We start from the raw sequence: 20,679 nt of genomic DNA on the forward strand, positions 1-20,679 counted from the left end.
GGAACTGCAGAGAAAGAGCAATTTCATCCTCCTGCTCCATCCACCTTTCCAATGAACACATCTGCAGTATTCACAGCACCAGATCTTACAAGGAGGAGCACAAGATTATGAAGTTAATCTTGGCCAATATTCAAAATCTCAGCTGTTTCCTGCCATACTTCCAGAAAATATTTCTTTGGCTTTGCTCTAAAGAATTTTTTAATGGAAATTCCAACAAGAGAAAAGCAGAGGGGGGTCTGCTTCATCCTCAATAATACCATCATGAGAAAAGGGAGCCAGTTTATCAACAAATGCTTTACAATCATGTCCTGTAATCTCAGCAATAAAATTGGTGCTTTAGTGAACTTTGAAGCATTGCCTCAAATATCTATATATATTTTTGAAAACTTAAGATGTTCAACTATAGTTTTCACGTATTTAAAGAATAATTTACATCTAACTGAACGCATCCAGACCGAGAAACACTACATGGTTTGAGGACATTTTTTATATATGAAACTATGATTAAGAACAACTGTTCATCCCTAGCTTGAACAGTGAATTATCCCATCTCTGCTACAAACTATTAGACAGTGCTGAGTTTTGTTTCTGGGAAAACAGCTTCATCTCTGTCTGGATAGCAATGTTATTTTAGGATCTACTATGTCAACCCAAGTGCCTATTGCTGTTCTCTTCACTGACTTGCTCACAGCTGAGCAGATACTGGGAACTCTCCTAGAACAGTTCCCAGAGAAACTCTCCCTGCTCCCTAGTTTAACTGCTGAAATCACCCACATCCTATGGCTTTAACCTGAGAAGGAACAAAGGAGTACCTGTGTACGGCTCTCCTCTGAAGTAACCTACTTTGAGGAAAGATACTAAAGCCTGAAAACAATCTATTCTAGAAGCCACATCAGCTTGACAACTCTGCTCTATTAGTGATCAAAAGCATTCCTAAAACTAGGTTACTGCATGCAGCTATGTGATCACTTTCCTGACAAATATCTCCAAGAAATTAAAGAAAACATCCTAACTGGTAGAAGAGGGTTTGTGTTTTTTCAATAAAAACTGTACTCTTTACACCTAAATTTCCTTTTTACTCAGGTATGCGAAGAAAAAGGCATCAAAAGAGCATAATTTTAAGAGATTTGTTTGTTTTCAAGCAGCAGTTCCAAGCCAGTTTCCCCATCTTTGAAGAGGGCATTTCTTTGCCCCGTGTACTCCTGCTGTCAACTCTTGTGTAGACACTGTGATCAGCACCTCTAAGTTCCATGCTTGGAGGCTTAGAGTAACTAATAAAGAAATTCCAAAAACAATTTTAATATATGCCATGAGCCATGCCTCAGCTCCTTCTCACTGTGCTAACTCACTGCAGGGAATGAAGAAAGCACTGCATGGCAAGCAACCAAAGGAATAACATTAATATAATAGAGAAACACAGTTTCTTTAAAGGATTTTGATTGCATCAAATGGCCTTGTTTTCATGTGTTTGATAAATTTTCATTGGATTCTGCAGTTTTAAGTACTGAGGCATTGCAGAACACATCAGAAATACAGCAAAATCAAGATATACTAGATTTATTTCCTGGATACTCTAAGCAAGCCTAAAATGTCAATAGCATTATTCACTTCAGCATCAAGAGCAGTCTTTCAGGCTCAGAAGTCACATGGATATTTACTTCAACAAAAAACCCTAACCAAACAACAACCGAATCCAAAAACACTACAGCCTTCAGATGCAATCAATGTATGCTACTGTGTTTTTTACATTCTTTATGAAAGAATATCAGAAAGGTATTTTGAATGCAATTCTTAAATAACAACACCTTATTTCACCAGAAGAATCAGGATATGACCAATTCCATGGAAGGAGTTAAAAAATTACCAGCCTTCACTACTGGATGAAGTGAAAACCATACAAGCATAGCTTTAAAATATTTGAAATACTACAACTTCATTCTAAAAAACTCAAAGAAACACCAGCGTTAATGAAGGTGATCAGTAATTCCAACCAATCACTTCATTTGTAGCTGTCTGCTTCACATTCCCAACATTCCCCCACAAACTTCCACATTCTCAAAACCATGGAACCCATTGTAGGGTTTTTATTTTGATTTTGAATGTTACAAAAATTTTGAATTCAACTCATATTGGAAGCAGAAGCCAGGTGCTCTAGAAATCTAACTACAGAATGTAAATTCCATAGATATCTACATTCTTACTCTTACTCTCAAAGTCAAAACTGGGAAGCTGCAAAAAAACAAGCAAAAATAAGCTTCTAAAAACCATGGAACAGAGAAGCTCTCCTCATGTTAAAGAAAAGGAATAGAGAGCACATGTAAGACCAGATAATATTAAAACTAATGGCAGGGCAGGCTGAAAAGCAAGAGCTTGACAGGAACATTAGCCCTTGCTCCACTCTGGAAGCAGCTGCTGTGTTTCTCCTGAGACTCTGAGGCACTTGCATGGTACTATCACCCCAGCAAAAAAGTCTCTGAGCTGCTATTTCATAAAGCTGGTTTTTAAACTTTACTTCAGCCAAAAATCTGTCAGAGCTTTCCATCAACATTCAGCATTGCTCTGCTTTTGTAATGCAATTTAATATAAAGCAGTTGTAAAATTCACCTCCTCTGCAGGAACTAAGGCCTCCAATTTCAACTGAGATTCAAGTTAACTACAAGTTAACTACAACTCCACTGCTATTAATGTCAACAAAAATTTGTCCAAATCCAATGCTTCCCTTCCCATAGATTTTTTTTTTAATTTATTTCCAATTTTGAAAATATAGGAGCTACAACAGTCCAGGTCAATACTATCCCAAGCCTGACTCTACCAAGCTCTTTTTATTAGTTGTACATAACAAGGCACTTTACAAAAGCAACTGTTTTTTGGTCTCATTTAAAAGAAGAAAAATAAGGCATGAAGCATATCTGCACTCTTTATGACAGAAAAACAGCTCAGCAGACCACACCAAAATACTGGGATGCTGCAACTACTTGTGTTCCCATACTTTTGATTCCATTTCTCTGTGTTGTTACTACTGAAAGAACTTTTAAAATAACTAAGACAAAACTATCAATATGGCACCTGATTATTCACTTCATGGCACGGTTTAGTTTGTTAAATGCTTGGATTTCTGCTATCACTAGTTCCAAAGCATTTATAGGCTGGGTTTTGAGGAACCAGGCCTTGTGGAAGATGCCCTTTGCACACAGCCATGGCAGGGGAGCTGGAGCTAGATGATCTTTAAGGTTCCTTTCAACCCAAACTAATCTAGGATTCTGAGATTCAAAAGAACAATCCAGGCTAGGAAGGAAGAAACAGCTCCATTAGAAGAAGGATGCTCACACTTTTTCTCTACTGACTGCATCTTCTGCCCATGTCAAAACTGCATGAGAGTGCAGTTCTTAAATGCCACCAAATTCATTACGTGTTTTAGAAAAGTGAACTCATGTGCCAACATTTAGTTTCAGAATACACAGGGATTATGTGATTAGAATCCCACTGGCTTGCTGGGAGGATTCAGCAAGATAACTACAAATTACTTAGAGGGCTAGTGTCAAAAGGACTTCTGTACTTATTTAGCCTCTGCTCTAGATTACTGACCCACTTATGAAGAGCTAAGCAGTCCTGCTGTGCAATGCCAACACCCACTCCATCTGTTTGCTTCTGCTTTCTCAGAACCTCCATTAGTCTCGTAAGAAGTTGTGTTAATTACCACGAGCAGCTTTTACGTAGTACACACAGGATCAGCCTCCCTTAGTGTGCAGTCACCTTGACAAACAGCACAAGAGCAGAATAAACCTGCACAGGTTTACACATACAGTAAAAAAACGCAGATTTCTGACTAGGTGATTTAAGACAGCTTTTGTTCAAACTGCTTCTCCGTTTTGTGAAAAGTCTGTGGGAGTTTAGATGCTTTAGATTTCAACGATGAAAAAGTATACTAGAGTTAAACACTGTATCAAACCCTCTGGAAATCTCCACGGGGACCAGAAACTTGTGAACTGCAACTGAAACTTTTTTTGAGGGAATAAAGCGACAAACAGAAGCATCTCACCACAGTTGTCAATATCTACACCACACTAAAAAGCAGTAGTAAGTAAAACTAAAGCTAGCTAAAAAAAACCCAACACACACAAAAGCCCTCCCCAAGCAGAACAACACTTGGAAAGCTAGCCCAGCTGTCACATCAGAACTGCATCTCAGCAGCTTGGCACCACAAACTTCCTGCTGACTAGTAAGGAAAAAAGTTTCAAATTCAGCATTTTATTATTTATCCCTGCTGATCTGCAGATCTTTAAGACATTCATTAAAGTGGGTCTCAAGCAGTGGTTTCATTAACTTACTAATTCCAAGAAGAGAATCTCCAAGAAGTCATTACAGTACTGAGTTGACATTTGCTATTTCTTGGGAATCAACACTACTGCTGTCAAAGTGAAGTAATATCAACAACATAAAATCCAGCTATGAAATTCAAAAATTCTTTATGGCACTGCTGGCAACCTTGATATCACTCTGCCCATTAATGCCAAAACCATTTCTTAATTTAAAATTAAACCCTGTGTAATAGCCAACACCCCCTGAAGAACTCCTCCTGGCTTACTCCCACAGTACTCAAGAAGAGTAAAATCCAGGTCCAGTTCTTCTACAGCTGAGTGAAGGACAGAGAACAGCAAGAACTGCTGGTCACAGAATATCTGTATTCCATTTTGAAGAATTATTTATTATGTCTACCTTAGCACAAAAGGTCACTCGAGCATACTGAATCTACTCAAAAATAATATACTGTTTGTATCTTCTAACAAAATTCGTTGTAGACATCTATTTTTCTGAAGTAACAATATCTACTGCTACAGTATCCCTGTAGCAGAGCTCTATAAAATCAAAGAGCTCTGGAACCTAGATACACATTTTATACCATGTCTAACTTCTGTCATAGCAAATACCTCCTAATTAAGCACTTCATCTTAGTCTCAGCAAAGACTTGCTAAATATATGGAGTCATCTCAAGAAATATATAACCTTACAGGTTCCAATCTTAGTCTGCTGATAATACCCCAAGATAAGAAAGCGCCAATGTTTTTTCATCACTTGTTTCCATCTGGCAAAAGGAAGAAAGCAGAAAGGAAAGCCAGAAATTTTTGGGTATATTCTAGGGAAGAAAATACAAGCAGACGGCAGCATTAGAAACAAAAGGTGAACTGAAAACGGAAAGAAAAATAATTAAAATAGTCATTAATTCAGGGTATAATCATGACTTTCCCAGACAGCTGTGTCAAATCGAAAACAGAATGCTGAAATCATTATCAGATAACAGCCACAACACATTCAATATATGGAATTATTAGTGACACCAGTCAAATCTTGTTTGCACTATGATTAATAGAAAGTTTAAAAGTAGCTAGGATGAACGTGCTAATACAGAAATGAAGCTCATAAACCAGATGCAGTTCCCCTCCCCCATAAATAATTTTGGTGTCAAGTGACTTAAGTGCCCAGGAAAATTAGATCCTCTAACTTTTTCACACCTGTGAAGTGATTTGATACTTCTGTCACACACAATGAGCTTGCTCGAGCACCCCAGTGGGATTTCAATGCAACATGAATCAAGAGCAGACTGCATTATACTTACAAACATAACCCTTGCTCTTGCACAGCAGTTGCTATGAATTCAGCTGGGAAAGTCAAAGGGGTAGAATGCAAGTTGTTCACCTAAATGTTTATATGTATCAGGAGCAGAGAAGCAATTCTAGAAATACCCCAAGTTATTAAACAAAAAGTGTTTTCATTAGACAATAACAATAATTACAGTAAATAAACCAGTTTTCAGACAATCTGTCTCCAAAGACAAAATTTCCCTTCAAAAGAGAATATGGAGGCAGCTTGTACAATTTAAACTAGCAGATATAACTGAAAATAATTACATTACTGAAGTGTTGACCAAGGAAAAACTAGTCCTTTGATATTTTTTAAAGTGAAGGTGTTGGCTCAAGCATGCACCCCTCCCCAAGTATAGACAGGGTTATTAAATAAAAGCATAAGGCAGTGCTACAAACTAAGAGCAGTGTTAAAACATCATCAGAATACACACCAACTGGACCCTGCATATCAATGAAAATTGAAATGCAACAAAATTGTGACTTCACAAAGGATGTGATTCAGTTATAAGCAAGCACTATATTAATCCTATACAGGTTATAAATAATTTTTAAGAATCAAAAGCATGCAACTGTTTTTAAATTATTCGTTCACAGAAGGTCTGAGCATCCATTTAGTCATTTCCTAAGTGGCTGTAACTATTTCAAATATAACAGCACTTACCTTGGTATTGTCACACATTTTGTATTACAATTCTGAGTGGTAATTGCCTTCTCAAGCTCATCCAGCTGTCCTGTTTTCTTTAGCTTCTTGACCAAGCTTTTCACGGCTTTCTCACACCACTTTTCCTCCTGACCATTCTGCTCACCACCACCAGCCCCTGCAGTGCCACCAGCAGATTTTTTCCACCCCAGAAGTCTCTTCACAACTGGTGGAGTGAATGGCAATATGGACATGACTTTCACCAGACAGGACACTCAGCAAGCAATGAATTGGAGATTCCCTCCTGATCCCTAAAAACACAAGCCAAAGCAAGAAACACGTTAGCACTGAGGTTTCACATGAAACAAATACCTATCTGCCACAGGACCTTTTACTGCCAAATGGCGCAGGACACAGTACCCCCAAAAAAAGGATAAATAGCACAGAACTAGTCTGTATCACAGTTAGGTATTTCAACCAATAAAGATTAAGTTTGCTGTTGACTTTTCAAGCAGCTAACACAGACCAAGATCACTGTTAGAATAGAAAATTATTTTTTTCTCAAGTCTTTCCTGACTAAAGCAAACTTCAGCAAATACAGAAGGTAACCTGACAAACTGCATACACATATATGCATGTCCTGCTCATCTCCAAATAAATTTAGCACATGAAATTGCATTTGGAAGGTGATTTAGTCATCATACCTTGATAGAAACCTTCCAGCAGCCAGCCATTTTACAAACCCTTTCTCATTTTGTTCATCACGTTTTAAGTAACTCCTGATTGTTTTTCCATGGGGGGGACATCAATTTCAAATTCCCCCTAAGTCTAGTAATAATTCTATTCCCCTCTAAAATTCAACGTCCTACAGATAATGAATCTTCTCAACTGGCAGCCGTTAAAATCAAGACTTTCAAAATTCACTAAAGCAACAGTTAAAATCTTAGTTTGCAGGCATCAGAGTAGTAGTACTGTCTGTTTACAGTTTTAAAAGCCTTTCATTCAGTATAACTACCTGATCAGGATATTAATATAAAATTAAATATTAAAAGGGATGCTGAAACTGGAGCTATGTTTAGCATTCACTGCAATACGCACTTCAAATCATTTAAAAGAGAAATGATAGCCACTTAGAAAAAAGCATCTTGCTTTTGCAGCTTCCATTAGGCTGGTTTCAAGCACTAAAATAAAATACCTGAAATCAACAGTCAGACTGCTGTTAGAAATTGCTCAAGGACAATAATGGTCCTATGGATGAAAGCAGAGCTTTGAAGTCAAAAATGATCCTATTTCTAGGCAGCAAATGGGTATTTGAACTCCAGAAAGTTCCCATATTCCAAAGCTGTGTAAGTTCAGTCAGCTGAAAATACTTTGTTTTTAGCTAAAAGCTACCACTACCTTCAGGCTACTTGATTAGAGCTCTGAAGGCAGCTTACGTGACTCTCCAAGCTGTACAGGCACACTCCCCACATCTATCCAAAATATACTAACTTCATCTTACTGAAGACTCCCACCTGTACAACAGCATGATTGAAGGTACTTCAGGCTGCAGCATTCATGGCTAATTTATGCCTTGTCACATTTTTGCAGTTTCAGTGACGGCCAAGTCAACAAATACTAGATTATATTCTACAGGTAGTTTAAGTCATAACTTTGCAACTTCCACACAACAGAACATTCAGTAGGCATGACATTTCAGTTTCAAATAAATTACATCTCCATAAACCAGCTTCTCAGAGCACCCAAAATATGACTGAAGCAAGCAACATAGTTTTCTGGGGTCAAGGAGACAGAGGTTCTAATTAATATGGATCAAGATCAACACTGATAATTTTATGCAAATCATTGAAAATACTCCATCCTAAATGACAGAATCACTGTGGGAAAGGACTGTTAAAAATCATCTTGTTGCAGCTTCTACCATGGGCAGGGACACCTTCCACTGCCCCAGATTGCTCCAAGCCCCAGCCAACCTGGCCTGCAACTTCCAGGGATGGGACAGCCACAGCTTCTCTGGGCAGCCTGTGCCAGGACCTAACCACCTTCAGAGGCAAGAATTTCTTCCTTATAACCAAGCCAGACCAATCCTCTCTCAGTTTTAAACTGTTGCACATTTTTTGTCAGTAGAGGCCCTGGTAAGAAGTTAAAGCATTCATTTTCACAGAAGGCTATAAAGAAATTTCCTTTTTCCAATAATATTAAATTATTACTGAATCGTCCCCAATTACTCCAACTGCAGGTTTTGCTGACCACTGCATTGGAGGCCTGGCTACAGCAAACAAGAAAAATAAACTGAATAGACAACATTTTAAAATGAAGCACTGACTTGAACACTCAGGGTGCAGTATCATAAGGAGTCAAGCCAACATAACAGCTTCTTGACATAGAAAGTTCAATTCTCCTTCCTTCAATTCTCCTGTGGCACCACCAGCTCAGCACTCAGCACAGTGCTAATGCTCTTCCACAAAAATTCAGCCAGGTAAAAACCCATCAATTTTCTTGGTTTTTTTTGCCAAGTTAGTTCTCTTTCAAGCTAACAAACTGCTCACTCATGGTACTGATGTATCACGTGTGATGTCGAATTACAGGAGTGTGGGAAGAGAACTCTAGCCCCAGACTTCAACTGCAGAGCTAGAGTTGACTGCATAGCTAGAAATGTGCTTTAATTTAAATCATTTATTCTGGTGACAAAGCCAAATTAAGCAGCCTGACATGCTCTGAACCATTTGAGGGCCTGACAGCGAGACACATTAGACCCCTAATGAGTACACTATGCAGCTCCAGAGATTAAACAGACAGGCTTGCATGGCCTCCACTGGTTGAAGAAACACACTTGGTTTCTAAAACCGGGAGCAGCAGTCACTGGGAGCTTTATAAAAATACTTCAGCCTTTGAGCAAGGCCAGCATTGGGTGCTTCAGAGGCACACAAGAAATTCAGAAAGACTGAACTAAAGGAGACAACTTCTTTGGCTTTTAAGACCTTGTTTCAAAGGGCAGCAACTGATAGTATAATACCTGAACATTAAATTCAGTGTCAACAGATGTAGGCAATCAAGTACCACTATCATTGCTGATCCACACATCAATTCTTATCCTTATCTGAGTATTTTCTGTTCTTTAGCTTCAAATGTGACACCTTTCAGTGCCACAGAATACTCCTTTGGCTGTCAGCCTTATAAAACACAGACTTTAAAAAAGTCTCATTTACCACCAAGGTGGTAAATAGCCTCTTTCAGAGCCTATCCTTCCAGGTCCTCAAAACATTCTCAATGCTTTTATCCAAATTTTCAGCTTTTTAATACTCCCTTTGTTGAGGTGCTCAATTTTGCAGTATCCTCTACCCTAAGATAGAAATATAATTTTCTGATTGTTTGGTGGTATGTTTTTGTTTTTTTACCAAAGATCTGTCTTTCTGCTTCAAATGCACATTGAGTAACTTAAGTCTTGGAGCATGAAATAATTTAGAAATTCCATACATTTTAATTTTTCTCCGTATTTGAACTCATGTTATTTTGATATAGTCAGAGGAAAATATTTTTTAAAAAAATCTCTTTTCATATTTCCAAAAGACTGTAGGCTCAGACCTAACTAATCAGAAATTTCCAGATGCTATACTTAGTTTTATACAGTTGCCTGACAGATGTGTGCTCATCCAGCTTCTGCAAAATATGTCAAAGCACAAACTGATCTGTTACCTCCATAATAACTGTAAAAAACTCCAAAACACCAAGAGACACATTTAAAGAGCCCTTTCTAACAATGATTTTTGCAGCTTAGCAGCTATTTAACAAAAACACAACATACATTACAGCTGCAGGCTAGGAGTCTGGGTGGCTTAAACTAACATCTTCCTTCTAGCTATTGTTTTGCCATGCCAGGGATTTGCCAGGAGTTATCAATAAGAATTTCAGTAAGTTATTTCAGTAGTGGCCCTGTATCTTTCAAAGGGTGAGCAGAGAGAATGTGACACAAGTAGGACAGGACTACATTCAGCTTAATACTTCAGCCAATTGTGATGAGTACTCACATGGGAGTATTTCAGCCAGCTTAATTTATGAAAAAAGGCACTCTGCTCCAAGCCTAGGGAAGATAGTGCAAACTGCAAGGCATGAGTGGGCTGAATTGAGAGCAATTTGGATAAATGGGATTTTGCAATGAAAAAGCAGCAATGGTGTATCCAGCCTACTGCTCCAAAGGTTCCAAAGTTGGCAAAAAGATATGCTACTCAAGGAAAACATGTGAACCTGGTTGTTTTCTGCAGTCCACCCTCCTCATAATCCTTCAAGCAATTTAAACTGTTATAACACAAAATTAAAGGCTACATTGCTAGTTGCTCCCATCAGAAGCAATTTGTGGACTTGCTGTCCACAAATCCATCTAACCACCTTCTGAACATGCCTTCAGAACCTCTTGTGCAGACTGCACTAGTATTTAACTGTCCACCGTTAAAAGAACTACTTTAAGCAATTTAATTTATTCCCTTCCTAGTTTCAGAAAGTCACTCTTGTTCCACAAACTTTGCTGAAGAACTATCTGTATTTACAAGGTCTGCAAGCTTCAGGACTCTGTACATTGAATCACGCCACTCCCTCAAATGAAAGAGCTCCTGTCACAAAGAAGTTATCTGAACATAGCTGACACAGTTTGGGATGTTCCCCTGGAGAGATGCAAAGTCTGAAAGCTTTACTTTTTCAATTAAATTACAAGTACTTGAAGACACTGCATAAGGACTACACTAAGGACCACAGAAAAAAAAACTGTATCAGCCTAAGGTTATCTTTGCACTTATCCCTTTGGTTATATTATCCCGAAGCTCCCAGCATTATAATTTCAATAAAAAGTACAAAGACAGAAATTTACACCTCGGTAGGAATTGGAGATGGAAGGCAGAGTGCACATGACTGCTGCCAAACATCTGTCAGGAGCTCAAATCAAAGGGGCCCTAGACCCCCATTGGATTCTAGCTGTACCCACCCAGATGGTATCAGAAACACTTTGTTTATACCAATGGGTTTAGAAGTCACAGTTAAAGCTCATTTTTGACCAGCAAATCCCTTTTCTATCCATCAGTTATAACTTTTACCTTCAGATGGATATAGTAATAGAAGAAGCTCTGATCTCCTAAAGAACAGTAATTGTACACACTGCCACTACTGATACTTGCCTCTTGCTAAAAACATTCCTCTAGTTAGATTTTTTGCCTGGTACATGTTCTTCATCCACTAAAAAAAAAAATAAAACGTGGTCTTCCCCCAAATGCATACAGAACACAACCTTTATCAATGCTGCAAGAAACATTTCCACATTGATAAAATGGCCTCAGATTAAATACATGGAGAACATGCAACATCCCCTCTTACTTTAACTGGTTTCTCATGACGTCCTTGTAGTTTACAGTCAACCTCCTCAAAAAACTGACTACTCACAGCCTTTGCTTTTAAAAGGAGCTCAGATGTGCTTCACCATCACTTACTCTTTGCACCATGACCCCTTTGCTCTCTTCTGCTGAGGCCCTGATTTTTTTTCCTTCCTATGTACCACTTCCAATATCCACTATAGCACACCAAGATTGAGGGGCTCTGTGTGTAACTGTAGGGAGATTTCTAAGATCCCTTTCCAAGCTCAACTTATAGTAGAGCCAATAGTACCAAGTCAGCACTGTGTTCCATGCAGAAAACTTCCATTTCATCCCTTTTCATCTCAAGGCCATCTCAGTACTGGGCCTTCAAACTGCAGCTATGGATACTCAGGGAGTACTCACTGTTACCCAGAAAGGTACAAAAGTTCCTTTAGATTGCTGGAACACAGAGAGCATGTGATGTTACTCCCAACAGATTAACATTGGAAAAGCCACAAATTGCCTAGCTTTGGTGGTATTTGTTTCATCTCTGCTCCCGCAGCATATCTCTGCTCCCTGATGCACACATGTTTCTATAGTTGGTCAAACAGTGTCATAGTTGGCAACTTCTGAAGTCAAAGTTTGAGTCATGTCTGCTATTGTTCCATTCTACTGTGGTTCTCTGGAACAAGTATTAAATATTAAGCCCATGATCCCAGGAATAACTAAGCATAAAAGATGAAGAAAACCTTAAGGGCAGCATGTTAGCAGACTAAAATCTTCAAGGGAAATTTTCCTTTCCTGAGTGTCTGGAACATACTATAAACACACTGGTGCTACCAAAAATATCAAGTGATTTCTGGCTAATTTATTCTAAAGCCTTATGCAACATATCTCATATCAGTCTGCTTATTCATCTTAAACTTGAAATAAAGAAACCTGATCTCGCCTGGTTTTACTAGAAGTATTCTGGCTTAGAAGAATTTCATTTGCAAGAGGTCTTCTGGAATAAAGAGAACAGAAGTTTAAGCTCCCAAGGAAAGAAGATCGAGGAAAATAATTTGTGGTATTTGAGAGAAAGTCTATAAACTCATTTCCTCCCTATTTTAGTCCCATTTTTGAGATTTTTTTAAAGGCAATGTTTTTTTCATTAATCCTGGAATCTGGGCAAGATTCTTTATCAGTTTCACCAAGTGCACAATGTGTACCTGAATTCAGTATGAACTTCAAACTAAAATCAAAGTCAGTCTTTCACACTTCAGATAGAATACACTCTAGTTTAAATCACTCAGTGAAAGGGACAAAGGGAGTCTATTGCACCCACCACTCCCCCAAAAACTGCCTTTCAAGATTCCAGAAGGACTAACTCTTTGATTCCCTACAAACAGACACCTGGTTTTGTCATACCTTTCTGAAGAACCATCACCAAAAAAAAAGCGACACAGTTTTCATTCTTACCTCCTCATACTCAGGTCAGAGTAGGGCAATATTCCCTTACTGGGGTTTGGGCTTGTTTTGGTTTTTCCTTCAGAAGGGGCGTTCAGCCCTACTACTGAGAAATGCCCTCAGTTTACGTTTTCAGCCTATCAGCCCAGTAGAGGGGGTGGCTCTGGAGAGCTCCCATCCCAAAGAGCTCTGCCCAACTCAGCTCAGAGACCAGAGCTCCGAGCAGCAAGAGCAAGGCCCCAGTTCTGTTTTGACACAGGCTGATGAAGTTCAAGGCATGATGCTTGTGACTCTGGAGGCCAGGAGGAGCAAAGAGATTTCCTCCTCTGGGCCAGCTTTAGAGTGAGAAATTGAAACATGTCTATACAGATACCAAATTTACACATTCATTTTTAACCTTAAGCTCTAGTAATGCAGTGCACCTTGAGACTCTACATAACTGTACTAATTGAAAACATAGCTACTCACCTATTATGACTGTACATCTGGCTCACTCTATGAAGTTTGTTTAGGAATCAAATGAGAAAACTCAAATTTATCACATATAGAGCTAAACAAGCATGATCATGATCTTAAAAAAGCTTGGGAAGCTGGATTTTTCTTCAATTACTAAGGGCTACCTCAAATTGTAGCCAATGTGGTAATGACAAAGTGTATTGCTATTAAAAAATTAGCACTTCCTCCAACACATGCATTCACAGCATACTAAAATTGCCTGCAACAGGAGAAATAAGAAGGAAGAGATGCTAATTTTACTGACCTTTGATTAAACTGCTGGAGAGCCCCATGTATTTTAGCAACTCTTCTAAAATTGCAGAAGAGGAAAACTACCATAACTGCTATTAGCCAATCCACCTGTCTCTACAAAGGTGCGAAATTCTTCCACTTATTTAGTATTGTGAACAACATCAGAGTACTGCTTCTTAAAACTCAAAGGACATTAACAACCCCAGAGAAGCAGTGACTAAGCACTCCAAAACACAGCAGTTTAAGCCCTTCTCACCTCATTAATTTTGACTAAAATTTTCCATGTGCAACAAGCAAGTGTCATTTCATTATTTTAAAAAATAAATACTCCAGCGCTGAATTTGACAGGAATATTTACAGAGCTGCTCTCAGTTACCTAGGTACCTGTTCAGTTTATAGTTTAGCAGCTCCTCCACTTTGTTAAAGCCCAAACAATTGCATTTAACAATTAGTTAATGCGAGTTCACTTTAAATAGACGCCTAATGTTTCTCAGACAGGCCAGCCCCCCACCCTTGATAAGCAGGGTTCCAATATGTTATGTATATGATGTTAACCTCTTATTGCTCCAGGGTTTTAAACCAAGCTTGAGCCCCAGACTAAACTGATGGGAGACTCAGGAGCTCTCCTCCTGCAGTCTCTGCTTGGTCTTACTTCACACTGTGGCTATCAAACACATAATCATGGTAAAAAGTCATCTGGAATGAAGGCTTGCTGTTTGCAATGAAGTTGCTGTTACTGGAAGTGGACAGGAATGTTTAGGAAGGTTTTCTGCAGTAGCCAATTTCTTCTAGCCCAGAGAGTATTGAGCACAGGGCTGCCTGTACTCTCCATTCTATTACAAAAACCTAATCCCATCGCATGACCTGCAGCAATTCAGTTTAACAAATCAACAATTACAAATATTTTGGCAAAGTAAGCTTAGGTATTGTTTGCCTCTCGGCACAGTTCACAACCAGTTTATGGCTTTATGATAAAAGTCATTAAATCCAATCTGAAAAGCAGAATTTACAGCTCACTTAGCAAGTCAGGCCCATAAATGGATGCTTTCAATTACAGGGCATTTACATGCACAACCATTAAGGCAGTACTGAATACATTTGAAAACTCTGGAATACTTTTTATAATAATTAAAACTTTGCGTACTGTTCTTTATACAAACAAAACTTAGGAATTTGCTTCAGTCTCAAGCAGAGCTCAGATTCATTGTTACCCAGAAAATAGTACAAAGCCTGTTCTCCCAGTACTTTTGTGGGAAAGGGATTAGAGAGATGGAAACAAGGTTTTTTAAAGTTGCCCTCAGTAACAGGGAGGGTTTTTTGAGCTCCAATAAACTCAATTATATCAACTGGTGCTCAAGACTTCTGAAAGATCAAGTGGAACAGAAAGATAGAAGAGAATCCAGGGAGAGCCTTTCATTTGGAGATCTGCTGTGCAATTCCTGTGTATTTGATTTTGTTGGTGAATCTAGCTGCTGGGTGGAAGGAAACAAGAGAACAGTTCAGAGAGCAATTCTTTAACCTCATTTTTTTCAATTGTCCTGTTTTTTTACTGTTAAACAGAACCTCAGGAAGGCTGATGGATTCTTCTGCAAGGTTCTATCATGCATATCCAGCCTCCTCAAGAAAGAAAACTGGATCTTCAAACACTTACACTCATTTTGAGGACTGTTGGGTCTGCCCCACACAGCTTCAGAACAATAATCAGCTGCCAGGTTACTCTTCTCAACACCCCAATATGCTGTTCAACATAAGCTCAGACTCATCTCTAAGTGGAAACCACCTTAAACAAGACCCTCCCCTTCCACTTTGTAAAGGCATTTGTAACGAATGTTATCTTTCATCATGATAGTGCTAAGCAAAGTGGGGGGAAGGGACTTCACAAACACCTCCTTTATTCACACCCTCATCCCCCTCGAATTCACCGGAGCTTGTAAACGTTAGAAGTTTGAAAGCTGTGCCTTAGAAGGAGCACACAAACAACCCACTCACGCACCAACACCTCGACAAAGCATGAGAAAGTCTAAACAAGCAACCTCGCTCTGCTGGCCTCTCACCTCAACCAGAGGGTGTTTCTTTTCCAGCCTGGAGAACAGAGCAACGACTAATCGGTCCCTCACTACAGAGTCCAGCCCCCACAGAAATAATGCCATGAACCAGTTTGAAAGTACAGCTCTCCAGGCTAAGCCAGAACACTTGAGAAAAGACAAACCTGCTGTTACCTGCGGTCTCCTAACAAGCTGTTATTATAAACTTCTCACTTCCAATGGATCAAACTTGTTTATACCCACGAAAAGCGATAGCATGAGCTCCACACACAATATACACAGGCTGCAGTTTTTTTGCAGACCCTCGTTTTGGCATACCCAATAATCAAAATTTTTCCTAATGCCATCCCGCTCGCAAGCATTTGAAAAGAGCACAACACACGTGTTGGGTTTTTCTCAGTGAAAAACTGTGATGGACAACCAAAGACCAGCCTGCAGCCTGAATCCCAGCTGTTCAACAGCTCTCCACAATCATCACAAGAGCTCTTCACTCATTCACACACTTTTTTTCATTCTTTTATTTCCCCAGAGTGAAGACTAAAAGACCATGCTATACTGCACTTCTCTTCCCCTCCACTCTCCACAAAAAGAGAAAAAAAACCCCAACCCTACAAACAGGAACTCCACAACTCTCCACAACCACTTGCCGTTATCACGACACAGCTTCCCCCGTGCACTTATCGAGACATATGAGACACTCACCAGGTTGTGTTTGTTTACAAACACCACCAAGGGATGGAGCTTCTCTGGGAAACCTGTGTGAGTACCTACCTCACTACCCTCTCAGAGAAAAATTTCTCCCAGTATCCCACCGACCCCTGCCCTCTCACAACACACAGACTGCTGTAGCATTAAAGGCATGAATAAAACAAATAACCTCAAGTCCTGTCTCAGCTGTGTGTATTTTACACCTGCGGCCCTGCAGACAAGGAGGAGGGACAGACAAAAGGGTGAGACGAAGCCTCGCAATCTCAAACACAAATTCGTAGCTCCAAACACAGCTCCTCACTCCACACCGCTCCTGACTTTCTCCTCCAAAACTCCACGGAGTTACGCACACCTAACCCTGACTGCACGTCCAGGAGGCACATGGGGGTGTCCTGTGCAGCGCTAAGAGCTGGACGCGACGATCCTCGCGGGCCACTTCCAGCTCGGGATATTCTGCAGACCCCTGCAAGGAAAACACACCGTGCACGGAGGGAGGGAGGGAGCGGGGGAGAGAAGGAGCAGCACAACTTCTTTATTCCCCCATCCCCTCACCCACACATACACACGGGCGGCACAGCGCGGCCCTCCCATGACCGCCCGGGGGTAACGCCGGCAGGAGCGGGATAACCCAGCCCGGGTCCCACCACAACAAAAAGGGCGAGGGCGTAGGGAGGCGCCCCCGGCCCCGCCGGGACCAGGCCCGGACGGCTCCTCACGGCCCGCGCAGCGCCAGCGGGGCGACCCTGCCCATCAGGCAGGGACCCTGGACTCAGCATCCACCAGCACCTACCGGGAGCCACCAGGATCCGCCGAGAGCCACCGCTCCTTCCTCCCCTTCTTCCTCCTCTCCCCTTCCTTATCCTCCTCCGTCTCCCCGAGTGCTGTGCGGCCGCCGCCTCTTCCCTCAGTGTTACCTCCTCTGAGGGCCTGTCCCGCGAGCCGCCCCGCCCCCGCCGCCGGGCGGGGAAGCCGCCCATTGGTCGCGTTTGTCTGCTCCTTAAGCAGTCGCACTGCGACTGGTCAATAAGTTTAATTGGCAGTCGGAATCACCAATGGAATGCCCGCAGCTTTAAAAAAAAAAAAAAGACAAGGGAAGGGGAGTGGAAGAAACAGGCGTGAGGCGAAGGGAGGCGGGTCGAGATCGCAGAGTTCATTGGTTGGATCGGCTGTCAGTCACAGCCCGCGCACCCGCCGCGGGAGGTTGATCGCGGCTCATCGGAGGTTTGAGTGAGCTGCAGCGGCGCAGCCGCACTGCGGTACCGCGGATCCGTATCCTTCCGCGGCGGGCACGGTGCGAGCTGAGAAAAAAGTGCGTGAATTCCCGGCGGGAATTGCCGCTGGGCTCCAGCTGGGGAATGCACGGGTGAGCAGGGGCACCTGGCTTCTACCGGCAACAGTGTGACACCACGACCAGGGCAGCGACTGCCCCCCTGTGCTGGCACTGCTGGGACACCTCCAGTGCTGGGGACAGCTCTGGAACCCTCAGGACAAGAGAGACACCGAGGGGCTGGAGCGTGTCCAGGGCAGGGACGGAGCTGGGGAAGGGGCTGGAGCCCCAGGAGAGGCTGAGGGAGCTGGAAAGGGGCTGAGCCTGGAGAAAAGGAGGCTCAGGGGGGACCTTGTGGCTCTGCACAACTCCCTGACAGGAGGGGACAGCCGGGGGGATTTGGGATCTTATCCCAGGGAACAGGGACAGGAGGAGAGGGAACGGCCTCAGGCTGGGCCAGGGGATGTTTGGGTTGGATATTAGGGACAATTTCTTCACTGAAAGGGTTGTCCAGCCCTGGCCCAGCTGCCCAGGGCAGTGGTGAGTCCCCATCCCTGCAGGGATTTAAAAGCCCTGTGAATGTGGCATTTGGGGACATGGGACAGCGGTGGCCTTGGCCGTGCTGGTGTCACAGTTGGACTCACTGGTCTTGGAGGGCTTTTCCAGCCCAAACGATTTTGCGATTCTGAATAAATTCAAGCTGCCCAAAGCTCCATGTCCCACGGAACAGCTCAGGCCGGGGGTTCCAGGGTGTGACATGGACACAGGGCAGCCCCAGAGCCTTCCCAGCCTCCCTCTGCTGCCTGCACCCAGACTCGGTAACTCTTAACACAGAGGTTTCCCCCTGTGTGTTGTGGGGCTTTTTAGCTGCTGCCTTCAATAGTCTCTGCAAAGCTTTAACCACTTCTGTTGAGGTGATGCTGAAAGGTAACCACGAGGGAATCGGAGCCTGTTGCCTGACAGTGCATGTCTGGGGACCCATCAGTCTGAAACCCGTGGCTGTTCTGTCTGCAGAGACCCTTGCAGTGATGCCCAGCAGGTTCCCCAGGGCTGTTCAGCCTGGAAAAGAGAAGTTTACATGGAGACCTCGCAGCAGCTTCAGTATCCCAAAGGGCTGAAGCAAGACAGGGGCTCTCTGCCAGGAGCTGCAGTGACAGGACAATGGATAGAAATTGAAAGAGGGGATCTTTAAGTTAGATATTAGAAAGAAGTTCTTTGCTGTGAGGGTGGTGAGACACTGGGACATGTTGCCAGAGGAGGTCGTGGATGCACCAAGCCTGGAAGAGTTCAAAGCCAGGTTGGATGGGGCTTGGGGCAACCTGGTCTAGTGGAAGGTGTCCCTGCACATGGCAGTGGGGGGTCAGGACTAAATGAACTCTGAGGTCACTTCCAACCCCTTAACATTCTATGATTCTATGAGTGGGAAGCCACAAAGTGAGTGTTTAATGGGGTTTTTTTGGGTGAGAATGTCAGTTCCTGATTTTGTAAGTTATTGGAGATCCTTTGGTTTTTTGCTTTTGCCTTTTTGATACTTTAGTACATACCATATGTCTCCACTTCCTTTACACCTGAGGTCACATCTCCCTAACATAGCAGTTGTCTCTCCAGAGTCACACTCATCTTCCAGTCTGAAAGGGTTTCTGCACTCAGTGATGTAGGAGTTATGATTCAGTGTCTTGGGCACAGGTCCCATCTCAACAGGATTGGTATTCCCAGGAGCCAGGTGAGACACCTCACAATATTTAGCCCTTCTACAGAATGTGGACTCACAGAAATCCCCTTCTTGCCTCTTTTATCCCTGGATTTTCCTAGCTTGAAGCAGACACATGGCTTAATTTTTTGCTAGCATTTTCACCCAGTTCCAAAGAGATTCAAGCTGGTCATGAAATTAACAGTGAAGTGAAATGGACAAGATCCCCTCTGCAGGCAAAGCAGAGCATCTGAGAGATTGCCATCATGTTTTTGAAAGATAAGGTGTTCCAGTCATGTTGTGCCTGGAAACAAATACAGACCATTCAGCCAGCACTGCACTTGCTTTGTGGAGGTTTCAGTGCATTCAGAGAGATTTTTTTTTCTAGGAAGAGTAAGTTAAGTAAGCTCAGTTTTCATATGGATTTGCGTCAGACATTCCCTTCACCTCTCCTCTGCAACAGATTCGTGGGTCCCTCTCCTCCTGTCTCCAAGGCTGATTCCTGATACATCCAAATCTCCCTTCTATGTCCCCAAACTACTTGTGCTGGCCTTCTGTCTGGAGCAGCACATGCTGTGCCTAGTTCAGGGATGTGTGTGCTCGGGCTGGCCAGCTGCCTGCCCCTTATCTACTGCCAAGAAAGCCAAGCAGTGCTGATAAGGGCTGAGCTCTCCCTGCCTTTCTCCCCAGCAGAGCACTTAACAACATGTGTCTTCTCTAATGCAGCTGCTGTTTGCCATGAAGCTTGACAGACTTTGTCTGCTTCTCTTTCAGGTGTGGTTAAAATCAGTCAAAAGGTTGGCCAGCTTACAGTGGGGGACCATAACACACACACACACAAAGCCAACATTTGCAAAAACTTTTCTCTAGGAAAGTAAATTGCAAGCAGCAAGAGGAAGAAAGCAAATGGAAGGGCTGCAAATCCCAGAGCACAGAAGTTACATGAGAAGAGAGAGGCTGTGGAGAAGGCAGGCAGGCAGGATGTACATCTGCTCTAGAAAAGAGCTCCCAGCCATACACCTGCACCTCCAGGGAGAGCTCTGATTTAGACTGGTTGTTAGAAAGAAGTTTTTTTTAATGAGGGTGATGAAACACTGGCTCAGGTTGGCCAGAGAGCTGGTGGATGCTGCATCCCTGGAAATATTCAAGATCAGG

At 42.2% G+C, this 20,679-nt stretch overlaps 1 protein-coding gene across 1 annotated transcript in view; it reads right to left on the minus strand.

Moving 5' to 3' along the window:
• The window catches only part of SMAD2 (SMAD family member 2), a 50,225-nt gene extending 32,701 nt beyond the window's left edge, over positions 1–17,524 (minus strand). The window contains 2 exon segments of the mRNA XM_056513881.1: positions 6,304–6,593; positions 17,358–17,524. Of these exon segments, the coding sequence (XP_056369856.1) occupies positions 6,304–6,536 (233 nt within the window). The 5' untranslated portion in view covers positions 6,537–6,593; positions 17,358–17,524.
• Between the last annotated feature and the right edge of the window lie 3,155 nt (positions 17,525–20,679).

Source organism: Oenanthe melanoleuca, chromosome Z, assembly GCF_029582105.1.
Source record: "Oenanthe melanoleuca isolate GR-GAL-2019-014 chromosome Z, OMel1.0, whole genome shotgun sequence".
Lineage (NCBI taxonomy): Eukaryota > Metazoa > Chordata > Aves > Passeriformes > Muscicapidae > Oenanthe > Oenanthe melanoleuca.